The sequence below is a fragment of the Tachypleus tridentatus genome, chromosome 7 (genome assembly GCF_004210375.1).
Source record: "Tachypleus tridentatus isolate NWPU-2018 chromosome 7, ASM421037v1, whole genome shotgun sequence".
Lineage (NCBI taxonomy): Eukaryota > Metazoa > Arthropoda > Merostomata > Xiphosura > Limulidae > Tachypleus > Tachypleus tridentatus.
Window position 1 is genome coordinate 358,252 of NC_134831.1, and position 16,959 is coordinate 375,210.

At 32.6% G+C, this 16,959-nt stretch overlaps 1 protein-coding gene across 2 annotated transcripts in view; it reads right to left on the reverse strand.

The window, feature by feature from the left end:
* The window catches only part of LOC143254950 (actin-related protein 2/3 complex subunit 1A-B-like), a 28,749-nt gene extending 18,578 nt beyond the window's left edge, over positions 1–10,171 (reverse strand). Inside the window, exons 1-5 of one of the 2 annotated variants that reach the window (XM_076509869.1) lie at positions 10,035–10,171; positions 2,828–2,904; positions 1,948–2,090; positions 933–1,084; positions 602–707 (exon numbers count right to left, since the gene is read on the reverse strand). In XM_076509869.1, the coding sequence (XP_076365984.1) occupies positions 602–707; positions 933–1,084; positions 1,948–2,011 (322 nt within the window). In that variant the 5' untranslated portion in view covers positions 2,012–2,090; positions 2,828–2,904; positions 10,035–10,171. Of the gene's footprint in view, positions 1–601; positions 708–932; positions 1,085–1,947; positions 2,091–2,798; positions 2,905–10,034 lie in introns of both variants that reach the window. The other variant, XM_076509870.1, reaches the window with a different exon arrangement.
* Between the last annotated feature and the right edge of the window lie 6,788 nt (positions 10,172–16,959).

Here is a 16,959-nt window from a genome sequence, read left to right on the forward strand (position 1 = left end):
GGTGTGTTAGGGTTGGACCCCTCAACCACCAGGATCCTCTCCTCCCTTTCACTCATACAATTCTACAGTAAATTTTTACTAGTAGAGAGTTGTTTGGCAAGAAAAATAATTTTTCAATTAAAAAGGAAGATATACAAGTGTCTCTGATGGTCAAGAGAAGCTTAATCCCTCTTCTTAGACACAAACAATATCTACATTACTACTTTCCTAATTCTATGTAATTCAACCATGTTCAAAAGCAAATAAATACAATTTGAGTACTAAAGTGATGTATCGTAACCTCTAAAAATTTATTAAGACAATGGTGTATCATAAATAATTTTTTGCACAAGAACAAAAGTTGAACTATCTCTCATTTCCTCCTGGTATTCACATAGTCTCCTACTGGATTATATGAATAGTGTAACTCAAACACTTTGTACTAAGTTTTTGATTATGCTGTTAAGTAACTTTGACTACTGAAAAAGTTAAAAATCTTCAATCCAAATATACTGAAACTGTCTAACTAATTTGGAACTGAAAGATGAACTGTAAGGAATACTATTTTAACTTGTGCACCTTTTACAATATAACTTTCTTCTATGTTAAACCTAGGAATTACCTAGTGGAGACCACCGTACACAGGTAGCAGCTCTATTGATTCTTAGAAGTACTAAGGTTGGTTTCCATTTTCCATCAACTTGCGTCCAAACATATGCATTCCTATCCTGTAGACATTCAAAAAGAGTTCATCAGACAGTTTTAGTGTTCTGAACTGTTAAATTAATCAGACAGTTTTAATGTTTTGAATTTGACCATAGAATTACGATAATGTATTAGATAAATTCCAAAATGTTCTTTTATTACTGCTTACACATACTATTCTGAGAAAAGCTTGGCATAAAACAACAACCTTATAATTTAGAAGCAAGTTACTGTATGATTGAACTTACAGCTGAACATGTGACAATGCGGTTTGTGTTGGGTGCCCAGTCAATACTGGTTACTCGAAGATCATGTTGACTCAACACGTCTTTTAGTAACCACTTGCTTCCTTCCCTTTCAAAAATGTGTACTTCGTTGTTGTTAGGGGATAGTGCTAACTCTGCTCAAAAAACAATAAAGTTTCAAATATAAAGTCATATTTATCTTTAGGTGTAGCTAGATAAGGATTTTTTTATTTATAGTCTTCAAATTTATAACCCAAGTATGGATATTCATGTTTGAAAGACTTGATGGTCTATCTCTTCACTGACATATTTCTAAGTATTTAATTCCTTAGTTTATACAAGCACTATACACTTTTGTGACACAGAAAGAAAAAAAATCCAGTTTCTCACTGCTGACCATAATTTGTACATTTATACAAATACAAGTGCACGATCACTGTAGTTGTCATCTAACAAAATTTAAGAAGTTTCAATACAAGTTACTGGAAAATTCAAATATCTATTTTTAAAGAAAATAAAAATATTAATAATAAAAGAATTATTACAATACTCTGAACTAGTTAAAAACTATAGTCTTGATATATCATAGTTCAACAGGGAAGTTTATACACCATATCCTCCAATGAAGTATGACCACTGTGTTGAAAACTAGAAACACTAGCACATGGTTCTTGTGTCCCAAATCCCCAAATGGTGTCTTGAATATTCCTCCTCTTGTGGACTCAAGTTCAGAAATGACTAAAAACCCCCACAACAAATGTAACAATATGGTAGTATGTGTATTTGCACAAGCATCAAGGACTAAGGTCTATAAAGTTATGTACACTAAAAGGTCGAGGTCATCACATATACAAAAATCATAAGCTAATGACAGAATTGTATGTCGTTTTGTTTGTGTGCTGAAATTATTTCTAAAGTTAGTCCTACTTTTATTGGAGGGCAATTTATTCTGTGTTCAAAGTAATAAAATATTTTACCCATGCTAGCATTTCATTTATGTTACACATAACATACTCACGAGTTTTGTCCTTGTTCCATGCATGACAGGTTATTGGTTCTACACTAAAACTGTGAATATCCATCACCAGGGCTCGTGATGAATAACAAGTGCTAATGATGCTTTAGTATACAAATATAAATCTTCAGAAATAACGTTGTGATCTAAAACAGTACAGAACATACTCTGATTACACTCAAAGATATTCTGACACATATTTATGAGTCATTATATTTACATAAATATGCTATACAGAATCTTTTAATTTATCAAATGTTATCAATTGGTTATATGATAGTTTCCAAAAGACTGGCCTCTAACATCATTAAAATAATATTAGGAAAACAAGATTTAAGGTGTTTTTTTTTAAATTGAAGGTCTACAAGTTAGGTATTCTGGTGGTCTTTTATGTTATTAAGCACAATGATGATTGAAATTAGAGTTCATTTACTGAATGCTAATCCTCTAGATTCTATGGAGAAGAAGAAGTGGATCAAGATATTATTGACAGGGTTTCTTATTTTAAGGGCTGAACATAAGACGTTTTACAAAATGAACAATAAGCAGTTATCTTTAACAAATTTTTATAATAAATTTGATATTTATAAAGTCAGATTATTTCACTAATGCATATTTTTGGTGTTTTACACAATGACAGATGTGTATGTTTTTCATTGTAGTACCAATTTAGTTTGGTAGTTTATTTATTCTATTTAAACATGCAATACTGATGAGTTAAGTCTCCCATCAGTACCACAGTCTACTCTTTGTTCATAGTTTTAACATATTTTTTAAATATTTTTGAAGTGTGTCCAGTAGTCTTAAAAATAGATTAAAATAATTGAAACAAGTTTAAAAATTAGCCATATTACAACAATTAGGTGGTGAATGCTGTAATAACCTTCAGGAGCCAAAACAATGTCACCAATACTGCTGCAACATCAACTCATCCTCCTATCGTTGGACTTGAAAGTATCGCTAAAGAGAAAAGTTTAAAATACCATTAATGACATTTTGAAATAAGGAGAAAAAATAAATAAAAATCAGATGAAATGTCAATAAAGATGAACTTATAAATTCACATTTTTTATTATTAGTATCTACTTTTGTTCAAAGCAAGCTATCCACACTGATAAGGTTAATAGATCAGTTACTTAGCAGTGGCTGAATATATTATGGAACTATTTACAATATGCAAGTAGCTTTTGTTATAGCTATTACAACTTTTAAGATATATAAAAATACATTAAAAAATGCTGGAAATTTGAATTTAAAATTCTTAGTTTTATCTGACATTTTGATGGATGTTTGTAATCTAATTTTTGAATATCTATTTTACTAAAAAGTTTGAGAATTTTCTCACTTGTGTTCACATCACATTTACCTGAACAGCTAATCTTTATCATTCTATATTACTAATCTAAACCATTAGTGTGTGTCATGTCCACTTATAATTAGGTTACCACCTGGTAGCTCCTACCTTCCTCATGTTTTGGATAGGTAGGTCAACTAGTATACATTTCTAACTGATATAGAAATATTTTAGTTTGTAATGTTTTCAGAGTGAGCAGTTCTTGAAATTAGTGAGAGTATATAGTAAAGACATAGAATTTCACAACAAACTTTAAGAGTGGTGGCAAAAAACATTTCATGGTAAGAAATAATCTGTAAAATTTTTTCATTTATTTTTTAAATATATTTCACTTTGAAATATTGCATGTTTTAATATTGAAGGAGAGAGAGAAAATACAGACATTAAATTTACAATAATTTGACATATTTTTGATACTTTTTACAGAGCAAACAGAAAAGATAAGTTCAGTTTGTTATTTTAAGAACAACAAAGTTGTTAGGAGTCTTTTACTGTATTTTGCTAGTATTAAACAATAAATCACTTTGTTTCCTTTTCATAAGTATCATTTGCTTTTGCCTTCCTCTGAAAGTTGAATATCACATGGGTAGAATGTGGAAAATTTATCTCAGGTTTAACTTAGAAAACTGTTTATAATTTTATGATTTCACAGCAAATATCCTGATGTTGTCTTGATTACTGCACTTATGGTAACATTTGTTCCCAGCAAATTTGATTTTCTAATTGTCAGGCATTTTGGTATTTTCAACCAAATGATACCTCATGTGACACAAAGCACAAACAGTCATGTCAATTACTCATATATGTTTTGTGATAAATTTTCTGGTGAAGAAGTTTAATTATCTTGTTTCAAGTTTGGAAAAAATGGTAAATCATTTGTTAAATTCTTTTCTTCACCAAAATGTGAACTTCACTATAGATAATATGGAGGCCTAATTGATTCTTTTGTTCACTACTACTGCTGCAGTAGACTAGTTTCACTGAATTTGCAACTCATCAGTGTTCCTTCAAAGAGTGAACCAAGTAAACAAAGTAAATCTTGTATAGTAATAAAATGTTAGTAGTTTGTACAATTTAAGTCCTTCACTCACCATTAACAACCTAAAATATATTTTAGGTGTTTAGATAATATGCAACACTCCATCATAATTAATCATCTATTACTATCGAGTAAACACATAATAAAAATAAAAACCAAATTAGTTACTTGCTAAGTCCAACTAAGCTTACTTGATGTCTTATAAATAATAAAATTTCTATAGCTTTCAATCAAATATACATTAACACAAAACATTTCTAGAAAGGAAAAAGAAAAAAAAAAAAACAACTAATATGACTAAGAAATTTCCAAGATCCATGATTTGATCCAAGATTTCAAAACTATTGGATTTCATTGTTCACTTCTCTACAGAAACTTGGTTTAGTCACTTTCTCATAAAACCACAAATTAATTCACACCTCATGTTAGTTACTCTACACAAGTGGATTATAACCTGCCCTATTTAATACCATTTAAAAACTTTGTTTGTAGTTATTTTCAAAGCTGAACTTCATTACTATTTGTTGAGATTACAGTCTGTGAAATCAGAAAAGAGAGAAAAGGTTATAATAAAATCATCAGCAAAATAAAAACATGGATAATTATATTTAATTATATTTTTAAGTGATGAAAGCTTCCTAGCAAATATAAGCTGACACTTTCAGATGGTGTGAAAAACTCTATAAAAAAATTGATAAGTGTTGTTCACAGGTAAAAACCATTAGGAACTGAGCAGAAATGAAATTTGAACATTTTTTTTCATTTTTTCTTTGCATGTTACATGAAATAATGTGGCAGAATGGAAAGCTATCAAGTCTAAAAAATTGAAATAACTGAATTTATAATTTTTGCTGAGATATTGAAATTTAATATGTAGAACAACAGGTACCAAGTCAACACGAGAAAAGTGCTCTGGTCAGTAAATGTTAGAAACTGCTGAAAATGCAAAAAGTCCCATTCTTGGGCATGCAATCATTTAGGTATGAGACTAGCCAACAGTACTGAAATCTTGATAGTACAACATTTAAGAAAATGTTCATGAGAAACCACTGTCACATTGCAATAAATATTCACTTGTTAAAATGTGAAAATGTGCCAGAAATTATCTTAGCAATAAAACTAGATTGATTTTACAGCATAAAATTGGCCACATGTAAACAGTTGCCATCTTTCACTCGAACGTGGATACAGTGGAAGTACTTCAAAATGCAGTCTTTCTATAACCCATAAGAACATGTTGACACTTAGCTGAAATAAAGCTAATCAGAACTGCACTGTTGGTAGTAGCTGTGAAGTTTGCAAGCTTTGAGAACTTCTTTAAGTTTTCAACCAATAGCAAAATATGTTTTGGTGGATGGAAGACAAATAAATTGACCAAGACAGTGATAAAATGTGGGAGATTGTAGTGGAAATTAGTAGCAAAATGTTTAAAATCTTCACTGTATAGAATCCAAGTTTCATAAATATTTTAAGGACTATTTGTGGAAGTGGTGGCTGGTAATTATTTATAGAATGTAAATAAAATGCTTGTAACAGGAAACTCTACTGGAATGTAAAAGTAGGTAAATACATGTACTTAGGCCTATAGAACCTTCAGGATACAGAAACTTTGTTTCATACTAAATAAAACAAGCCTTAACTTAATGTTTGAAATATGCATTATGTATAATTTATACATTAATAAATAAAACAATGTTTAGAGATGTCTAGTTTACCACACTGTTTACAGATTCCAGAACTTTCTAAACTGAGTATTGCATTTAAAAACAGTTTCTATGCTAGAAATGGTTATGGTACCAGTAAAGATCAAAGCATTGTACATGACTTTTTAACATAGATTTCCACCTGCTTTTAAAAAAGAGGCAATGTAACAAGTTAAAGCTTTAAGAATGGTATTTTTCAAAAAGGAGCAGTAGTACATTAACAGCCAAAATCTTCTGTATAAAACTGCAGATGGGCATCTAATTTTAAAAGATGACAGCAGAGCCTGTCATTTATTTATATTGAATTTTTGTTGTTGTTTTGGTAGAAAAGTGTTAGGGGAGGGATTACCACAGAGGGAGCTCTTCTATGGCTAATTAACTAAACAATTATATCTATGTGCTTTATAGTTAAAAACATAACTTTATAATGAAAATGTGCAGTACATTCCATGGGGAAGAACAGATAAGACACTAACATACCACAGATACTTTTTTTTCTGTTATGGTCTAAATGTTTCTTGTCTCAAAAAGTCTTTCTTCTTCATTGAAACTTTTAAGCTAAGCATCACATTAATAATGTATTTTCAAGAGAGCTGGTATGAGTATTAGCACTTTAACAAACCTTTGTTAACCTAAGGTCAAAATATTGTTCTGTACTTTATTTTAATTAAAGTTTTAATACCCATACCAGCCATCTTGAGAATACCTTTTTACTTCAAGAGGGTTTCTCATCATCATACATCACACTAATAGCCTAATCTACATTTTTAAACACATTATTCTTCCTATAGTAAAGGGAACAAAAAACAGTATTCTAAATAAAAAGGAGTCCAACATAATATTGTTAATGTCTTCCTACTTTACTTTAAAACCTTTTATAAAGACATTCCATTATTCTGTTTGTATGTTTTTCATCAAGACTAAAAACTCTGCTGTTGGCTTCAAGCCTTTATTTACCCTTAAATGGCAGCCATCATTGATTGATGCTGCTACCTACAACATTCCCACTGTTTAAGGGTTAACAACACCTAAACCATGCTTATCTTTAAAAAACATCAATGGTCCTGTTATGTACAGTCCTTTCCAATTTCTCCATTGTATAAATGTATCACTTAATGCTGTATACCAATGGATATTAGAAAGTTAGTATATTGTAACAGTACAAATAATTAAAATTATGAAATAACTCCCACAGAAAAACTGCTCACATTCTACAATAACAATTACAATTAACATTACATAGTCTTAATTATGAATAAGAAGCAAACCACAAAAAAACAAGACCACTCTCCTTAGGTTGTTAATTTGGTACCCTCACTGTTATCAGTAATTTAACTCATTAACACAAAACTGTCTAATGTTGGTTAGGTCTATTTAGACAGAATCAAACACCAAAACACAACTGTTATGTGAAAAGATTTGTGTACCATGCCTATCACATTTGGTTATTGTAGTTATTACAAATTAAGAAATTTAATGTCATACATTAATCTAGCTAATATTATAAGTAACCAAAATACATATTGAATTATTTAAAGTACTATAAACTACAGAAACACATGTCAACTTCCATTTTATTTAGTATGTGGCAAGTTCCAGCTAGACATTGACAATGACAAAGTCTGTGTGAATACACAACCACCAGTGTATTTATTCTAATTCTACTCCTTTAAACCACCATAATTTGAAGGTGACCTTGTAAAAGAAAGTCTAATAACCACAGTTGACAAAAGGAGGAGATAGCTCATATATGGAATAAACAAAAGGTAACCATTTCTTTAAAGGAAATAATTTAAGAATTAAAAAAAAAGTTACATATAAACAGATATAGTTTTCAATCTTTGTGGTTTGATAGATACTTCAACTGACACTGCAGCATGCAAGGCCAAGGTAAAAAAAAAATTACAGCAGTTGTTAATTATATGACCAATAGAAAATCACTGATTATAATTTACACCAAGATAAAGGGCTGACACACAATAACTTCTGGTGGAACTTAAAGGGCAAAAATTCATGTATTTTTCTTTTTCAGGTTTCGGGCACAGGACAGGTAAAACTTTCGGCGCCTGTCCTGTGAAAGTGGGTTTTTCTCGGGGTGCTCCCGTTTCCCCTACAGCAAAAACTAAGGCATTGGATCTTTAGATCCCAGCCTAGGCAACTCTATTGCCATACCTTGAATCGGGTCGTTTGAGTTCACATTTACTATGACAACTGCCTTTGAACGGGATCTGGCTGTTTTCTCCAGTGCTACCTGTGCCTCATTCACGAATAATACTAAACTTTACTCCTTCACCCAAAAAAAAAGAGTTTAAAAAATTATTTTAAAAAAAGCAAAAAAAAAGCTAAATTCAATAACCTTCCACGAAAGGGGACGAAGAGGAACCACAACGTTCCTGAACACCCCAGTTGGAGAGAGAATTCTTCTGATTTCTCTCTCTCTCTAAACTAAACCCCTGCCACGTTTGTTTGCATTTGCGTTTACTTCTGGTGGAGTTGAATAAAAGGATACACATGAAAAGTTGCATGCTTAGGTTTGTGTTGGGGTATATATGTTTAGAATGAAGAAATTGTTTATATTCTGGATTGAACATATTAATTATGTGATTAATACCTAGTCTACAACCACTGTGAAAAATAACTGACTTGTGATAATTTGTGTTAGAGTTGAATAGAATTATACCCTTGAAAGAAGAAATGGTTAGTTTTGAATCAGAATATTTAAGGCATGTATATAGAAAGTTATGTATGATCCATAGCTTATTATGCTAATTTATAAAATCAATTTACATAGTATTCTTATTGAAGATTCTATAAGAAGTAAGAAGATTGTTAATTTTATACACTTTAGTTAAAACAAATAGTACATAAAAATAAATGAAAATTACTTGTGCAACTTATTCAAATATACTGTAGCATGTACAGCTGTCCAATGGTCAACTTTGAAGAAGGGCTATGTGGGAAGCTTTTAAAGACAAAAAACAAATATAACCAGTTCTTACAAGCAGAAGGATAACTTATGTGAATTTAACACACAATGTGATAGATAGAAGTAAGAGACAAGTAAACTTTTAAGCCTCAACTGTGTGATAAATACTTAAGAGTTGTGTTGAATATGTAAGATTGTGATAAAACAAACAATTTTTAATCCTGTAACAAGTTACATGAAAAGTTAGGATTCAAGAGAAACTAAATATTTCTTTGTTTCAAAATACTACATTAGACAGAGAATAATTTAATTAAGCATATCAGTCTAACTGACATCCATATTACTATTATCAGATGCATAACTATATATCAACCTCACAAACATGATCTCTACATGCAATATGAAGATTCAACATTTGGAAAAACTTGGGCACAACTTTATTCAAATGTAATGTTACATTTCTAATAGAATAGTCTGTCTGTGGGATAGATATACTGGAGGTGTTGTTACAGCTTTTAGTTTTACAGTGAAATACTTATAACGAGATTAGGGATATAGGTTACATAAATGAAAAATAAAGGTTTCCTTAAATGTAATTTGATGAAAAGATAGTAGTAATAGTAAAAAATTGGTCAGTTTAGTGGTAATAATTATTTCATTCTTTATTTGCAAATTAAGTGAAAAATATGCTATGATGTATGACCATATACAGTACTATTCTATAACTTGTGAGCAACAACTATGAGTAGTGCAAGTAATACTAAGTAATAATATTATTAATATAGTAGCAATTATCGAAATTGTTGCACAGATAGAGCAAGAATATACAACACTTATTGTTACATTAATACCAAGATTAGTCATCACTCTGAGTAAATTAACACTATAATATATAATTTTAATAAATTATATTAACATATAATAATAATATCCCTATGGCAGTAATCGAGGCAGTACAAGACTTCGTTAGGTTTAGTCAGATATACGTTATTTGTAAATGTTTTCATTAACTAGTATAGTATAAGCCAAGCCACTTTCCTGTTATTTTAATCATGCTTATTTTCTTACCTTTTCCAAATTGTAAAAGCTACCTTTTACTTTCTCAAATAAATTAGTCTTATTTGTAAATTCTATCAGCAACAATAGTCAACCGGAAGTACCCGTGTAATACGAAAAACAGCCTCTCTTCCACCGATTGATATATTAAATCACACAAAATGCATTAATAAACGTAATCTTTAATGATAAAAAAGTGTTGCCAACATATTTTGCAATTGAATTCATTATCTTAAAATTTTAAGTCATTTTGTTTATTACGTGGAATAAAAAATGGCACTTTTTGCAAAAATACAAAAGTAATTAATTTATTTACGTCTTCAAATCAAAGTCTGTTTGTCTGTTTTGGAATTTCGCACAAAGCTACTCGAGGGCTATCTGTGCTAGCCGTCCCTAATTTAGCAGTGTAAGACTAGAGGGAAAGCAGCTAGTCATCACCACCCACCGCCAACTCTTGGACTACTCTTTTACCAACAAATAGTGGGATTGACTGTACATTATAACGCCCCCACGGCTGAAAAGGCGAGCATGTTTGGCGCGACCGGGATGCGAACCCGCGACCCTCAGATTACGAGTCGCATGCCCTAACACGCTTGGCCATGCCGGGCCATCAAAGTCTGAAACATAAGTGTTTTACAAATCAACAAAAGAATTATTTGATCAATATGAATTGCAAATATATCCAAAAATTAATGCAAACGTATAGAGGTTTATTATCTATTTGCAAGAGTTAGTATAGTCTAGGTTGAATTTTATCAGATTTCATTCAGATAAATAACTGATTACGGCCCGGCATGGCCAAGCGCGTAAGGCGTGCGACTTGTAATCCGAGGGTCGCGGGTTCGCGCCCGCGTCGCGCTAAACATGCTCGCCCTCCCAGCCGTGGGGGCGTATAATGTGACGGTCAATCCCACTTTTCGTTGGTAAAAGAGTAGCCCAACAGTTGGCGGTGGATGATGATGACTAGCTGCCTTCCCTTTAGTCTTACACTGCAAAATTAGGGACGGCTAGCACAGATAGCCTTCGAGTAGCTTTGTGCGAAATTCAAACAAACAAACAAACAAACTTTCTTTGAGATAACTCAGTCAACTCTCGGACAGATACAAATCTATATTCTGGAATTCTACATTCGTTGGACCTTTTGTTTATCTGGTGCCGGTAACGTACTCCGTTAGAAATCCGTGCATGGGAGTGTACCACAGTATTTTTCAGTAATTAGAAGTTAATTCGTTTTATCACATTTATATAAATACTGAGAATGCAGGAAGTACCAATGCACACAAATTTAACAATTCCTACTAAATTTTGCAAAATATCTGGAATGATGGCCCTTTTGTTATCATTTATGAAGTCCTTAGTCATGGTCTCCTAACCCAAAAGGCTCAGCATGGTTAGGTGGTTAAGGCACTCGATTCGTAATCTGAGGGTCGTGGGTTCAAACCCACATCACACCAAACATGCTCGCCATTTCGGCCTGTAGGGCATCATTATGTGACGGTCAATCCCACTATTCATTGGTAAAATAATAGCCCAAGAGTTGGCGATGGGTGATGATGACTAACTGCCTTCCCTCTAACCTTACACTGCTAAATTAGGGACGGCTAGCGCAGATAGCCCTCGTGTAGATTTGCGCGTAATCCAAAAAAAATCTAGTATCGACGAGGTATTTCGCTAAATAATATTTACAGAGATATTCATGTCGGCTTGGATACCACACATATGGCTATGGTCTAGATTCCACGAACATCATCAATATTTATGAACCACAACTATTAAAGTCTGGACCAAATTAAGTAAGTGAGTCGTAATGGTAATTAGTTTAGTTTTAGTTAGATCATTCACAAATAAGCCTTTCAAAGTAACAATCGACAACACGACATTATTTATTTCATTTTTGGTTTTTATAGCCAGTCGTTTAATTATTATTTAAAATAATTGTATTGTCATATAAAAGAACTGGCGAAACAGTAGGCTAGTTTTTTGTTCTCGCAGTAGATGAAACGTTCTCACTATATGCGTAAGAAAACGATATTAACAATTTTTTAGAAATCCATCAGTGAAAACAAAATAAAATGCGTAAGATACTAGAGGGTGGTACATTAAAACAAAACAAAACAAAACAACCCTAACCAAAAATATATTCAGTATGTTTGTTTGTACCAATGCACACAGATTACGAGTCGAACGCTTTAATTCACCTGTCCATGGCGTGCCTCTATTCAGTATGATAGGTTTAAAATTACTTTAGAAAAATGATACTAATTTAAATACTTATTATATAAATGAACTGTTGGATTTGTTTACAAAAGCAGTGGACAATAAAAAACATTGGTGTACGTAATGTAAAACTTTAGCGATCTTCTTATAATAATCAACATTTATTCAACTTAAATAGAAGATTTAAAATAAAGAAACTGTGGAAAAAATTTGCACTTTTACAACTTCGTCTTTTTTATAACTTTTGAGAAGAATTTCCAGCAAATCTGAAAGTTTTAAAAATATTAAATCTTTCTCTTACACAGTATGCAGTAGTTTTTTGTTGAGAATATGTCTTACGAAAAAAAAATCTTTATGACTTAGTTTTTCGCTAAATTCAGTTTCGTTGTTTTTATTTGGATCCTTTTGTTTTACGCTGCTGAAAACACATGCTTTCATTATTTGTTGATGTTATGGTTAACAGTGCTGTTATGATATATTCAGGTCAAACAGCTTTTCCTTAGGATGAAGGGATAGGCCTATATAATAACAAGAAATTCAACAAGGTATTTATTATGATGCAATATTATGTTCCTCTGATTACCTGAGTATGTGAGATCGAAGTAAGGAGTCTGGATACAATGTGAAATACATAAGCACAATATTTATTATAACGCAATACAAAAACAATGTACTTATTTGTTTTGAACGATATACTGTCGCTTATATTGGATTAAAACTCTCCTGATCAGGCCGAGATCATACACCAGGATGTTTAAATTAAACGTTTGATACTTTGCAGGCAACACCATATTTAACCAGAGTGACTAGCTCTAATCACGTGAATGGACGTTCTCATTCAGGCATAAGGAAAGTTATAACATTGAGTTACTCCTTGACATACCATTGAGGAACGCAATTATCAGCATTCTTGTACAACACGCAGCACTGCATCCATTCCCTTCATAGGCGGAACCGGTATATCCTCAGTAGTATGACAATGAACAAAAACAGCTAAACCAACATCAAAATAATGACTTTCTTGGTAACAGACATATACTCAGAAATAACTGATAAATTTAGAACAATACTCTATTACTATAAAAAGGCATAAAATGCATGGTATGTTTATATACCACACTTTAAAAATACTTTCCCATATATTTCATTACTTTTTGAAATTATTATGCTGTTTGAAGATACACCACATAATACTAAACAGTGATTTCATAAATCAATTCTCTTTCTTGACGAAAGAAGAAATATTTGGCCAGAAGCTGGTCATGGCGTAAAAAGTGTAAGGTGTTATTAAACAGTAGCCTTCTCACTTCAGCCTGACATACCAAGAATATAAAAAATTTAATATTATAAGTCTTCAGCCTACTACTGAGTTACAAGAAGGGCTAAAATGGTGGCAATTTTCAGTTTATGTAACATAGATAATAAAACAACATAACATTTAAAGACATGTTGATCCATATTAACTTTTCATATACTAAACTAAACCTTCAGATAAAACACTCAAAGTCAGTCCTTAGTATTTAAAAGTTTATTAAGTTTTCTCTTGAACACCCTTAAATTTCCTGTATCAATTATATCTGAAGGAAACCTATTGCATAAACAACACACTATAGCTGAAGATACTTCATACTCTACCGAAATTTATATTTGTGTTTCCTAGCTCTACCATTAGGAAAAAAAGATGATGCATTATCAATATCAGTTTTAAACATGTCAAACAGATGTACTCTAATTCTTCTTTTTTTTCTTGATAAAACAATTTAAGAGATATTAACCAGTCTTCGTACGACAGCTTTTCATCACAGGTATCATTTTAGTAGCCATCCTTTGAACTATTTTAAATAATTCGATGTCTTTTCTAAAGTATGGAGCCAAAGACTGAACACAATATTTCAAATGTGGTCTAACTAGTGGCATATGCAATGAAATTAGAAACTATTTAGACTTCTATTCAATATTTCCGTAGATACAACCTGAAACCCGTTTTACCCCACCAGTAACAACAACACACTGCTTAGGTGGCTTAAGATTTTATTTGTTTGTTTGCAGTTAAACACAAAGCTACACAATAGGCGATTTGTGCTCTTTCCACCACGAATATAAAAAGAAAATAATATAGGCGTTCTTAAGCCACTACTCGTAATAGTTCAAGAACGCCTATATTATTTTCTTCTATAACACTATTTGTATTATAGCTATTTTCAAAAAAGTATACTGATAATGCAATTTATGATATTCCATATTTATTAACTTGCATTTATTATGACTAAACGCCGTCGAAATTTGGCGTTTATTCGAAGATTTCACCAAGTAATTTAATTTCTGCTATTTTCAGTACTCTGACCACAAATTTGCAAACTGAAATTACAGTATAATTACTACATGAATTGATGTTTGGAAACTTTACTCAAAAGTTTTTAGAAGTTTTCGTATACATTTGTATGTGAAAGAAAGTGAAGCAGAGCAGCTATATATAACACTGATAGTCAGCTGTTAACGTGAAGTGTAAGTTTTAGCCTTAAAAGTGAATATATATTATAGAACATGGCGACAATAATAAACCTGTTTGTTACTGTTGTTGACAAGTTTGTTTAGTTAACAGATTTACCACCCTCTAGTATCTTACGCATTTTATTTTGTTTTCACTCATGGATTTCTAAAAATTGCTAATATCGTTTTCTTACGCATATAGTGAGAACGTTTCATCTACTGTGAGAACAAAAAACTAGCCTATTGTTTCGCCAATTCTTTTATATAACAATACAATTATTTTAAATAATAATTAAACGACTGACTATAAAAATCAAAAATAAAATAAATAATGTCGTGTTGTCGATTGTTACTTTGAAAGGCTTATTTGTGAATGATCTAACTAAAACTAAACTAATTACCATTACGACTCACTTACTTAATTTGGTCCAGACTTTAATAGTTGTGGTTCATAAATATTGATGATGTTCGTGGAATCTAGACCATAGCCATATGTGTGGTATCCAAGCCGACATGAATATCTCTGTAAATATTATTTAGCGAAATACCTCGTCGATACTAGATTTTTTTTGGATTACGCGCAAAGCTACACGAGGGCTATCTGCGCTAGCCGTCCCTAATTTAGCAGTGTAAGGTTTGATGGAAGGCAGTTAGTCATCATCACCCATCGCCAACTCTTGGGCTATTTTTTACCAATTAATAGTGGGATTGACTGTCACATTATAACGCCCCCACGGCTGAAAGGACGAGCATGTTTGGTGCAACGAGGATTCGAACCCGCGACCCTCAGATGACGAGTCGAACGCCTTAAGCCACATGGCCATATCAGGCCCGCCACTAGATATAGCAGATATAGTTTGGATGATTTTCACTGCTGGCCAAAATCTTAAGACCAATGAACATAAAGAAAAAATATGCATTTGGCGTTGTTAGACTCAACCACTTATTTGAGTAGAGCTTTGAAAGATGAAAATAAGAAAAGGGAAAAAAATTAATTACTTTTTTAGCATTTAATAGGGAAAATGTGAGCACTATGAAATTAGCCTAAATACCAGCTGGTCAAAAGTTTAAGACCATACTGAAACGAAGCGTTAATCGGAAGCCACGTAAGGAAATTTAGTCATTTGTGTTCAAGCATTAGCGTTGTCAACGTCTCCCACTGACATCTCTTGCGTTACATTGGGTAAAAACATGGCAAAAGCCGAAAATTTTACAGAGTTTGAACGTGGAAGAATTGTTGAGCTGCAAAAGCAAGGTCTCTCTTAACGTGCCATCGCTGGAGAGATTGGGCGTAGTAAAATTGCTGTTGCAAATTTCTTAAAAGATCCTAAGGGATACGGAACGAGAATTTCAAGTGGTCGGCCCAAGAAAATTTCTCCAGCATTGAGCAGGAGGATTCGACGGGTTGTCCGACAAGATACCAGCCGATCGTCGAACAAGATTAAGGCCCTTACGAACGCAGAATGCAGCTTAAGAACAATTAGACGGCATCTACGAGAGAAAGGCTTTAAAAACAGTACGTCTTCAAAGGCCACGCCTCCGTCCACACCAAAACAGCTCGGTTAAACTTTGTATGAAAAGCACCAAACATGAGACGTAAAAACGTGGACGAAGGTTTTCTTCTCTAACGAGAAAAAATTTAACCTCGATGGTCCAGATGGTTTCCAACCTTACTGGCACGATAAGGATATCCCACCGGAGACATTTTCTACACGACACAGTGGAGGAGGTTCCGTCATGATCTGGCGTGCTTTCTCCTTCCATTGAACAATAGAGCTTCAGGTTAAACAGGGGCGTCAAACAGCAGCTGGTCACATTGGCATGTTGAAGAGAGCATTCTTATCGACTGAAGGCTTTCGCTTGTATTGAAATGACTGAATCCTTCAGCAGGACAATGCTGCAATCCACAATGCCCGCAGGACAAAGGAGTTTTTCATGGCGAATAACATGATTCTTTTGGACCATCCAGCGTGTTCACGCGAACTGAACCCCATTGAAAATGCTTGGGGGTGGATGGCAAGGGAAGTCTATAAAATTGGATGTCAATTACAAACAGTGCATGATCTTTGTGAAGCCATCTTCACCACTTCGAATATCATTCCAGCCAGCCTTCTGCAAATGCTTATATCGACCATGCCAAAGCGAATTTTTGAAGTTATTCGCCATAACGGCCATGCAACTCACTACTGAGACCACATGTTGGGCATTTCCTACCCTGTTTAGGACTTGT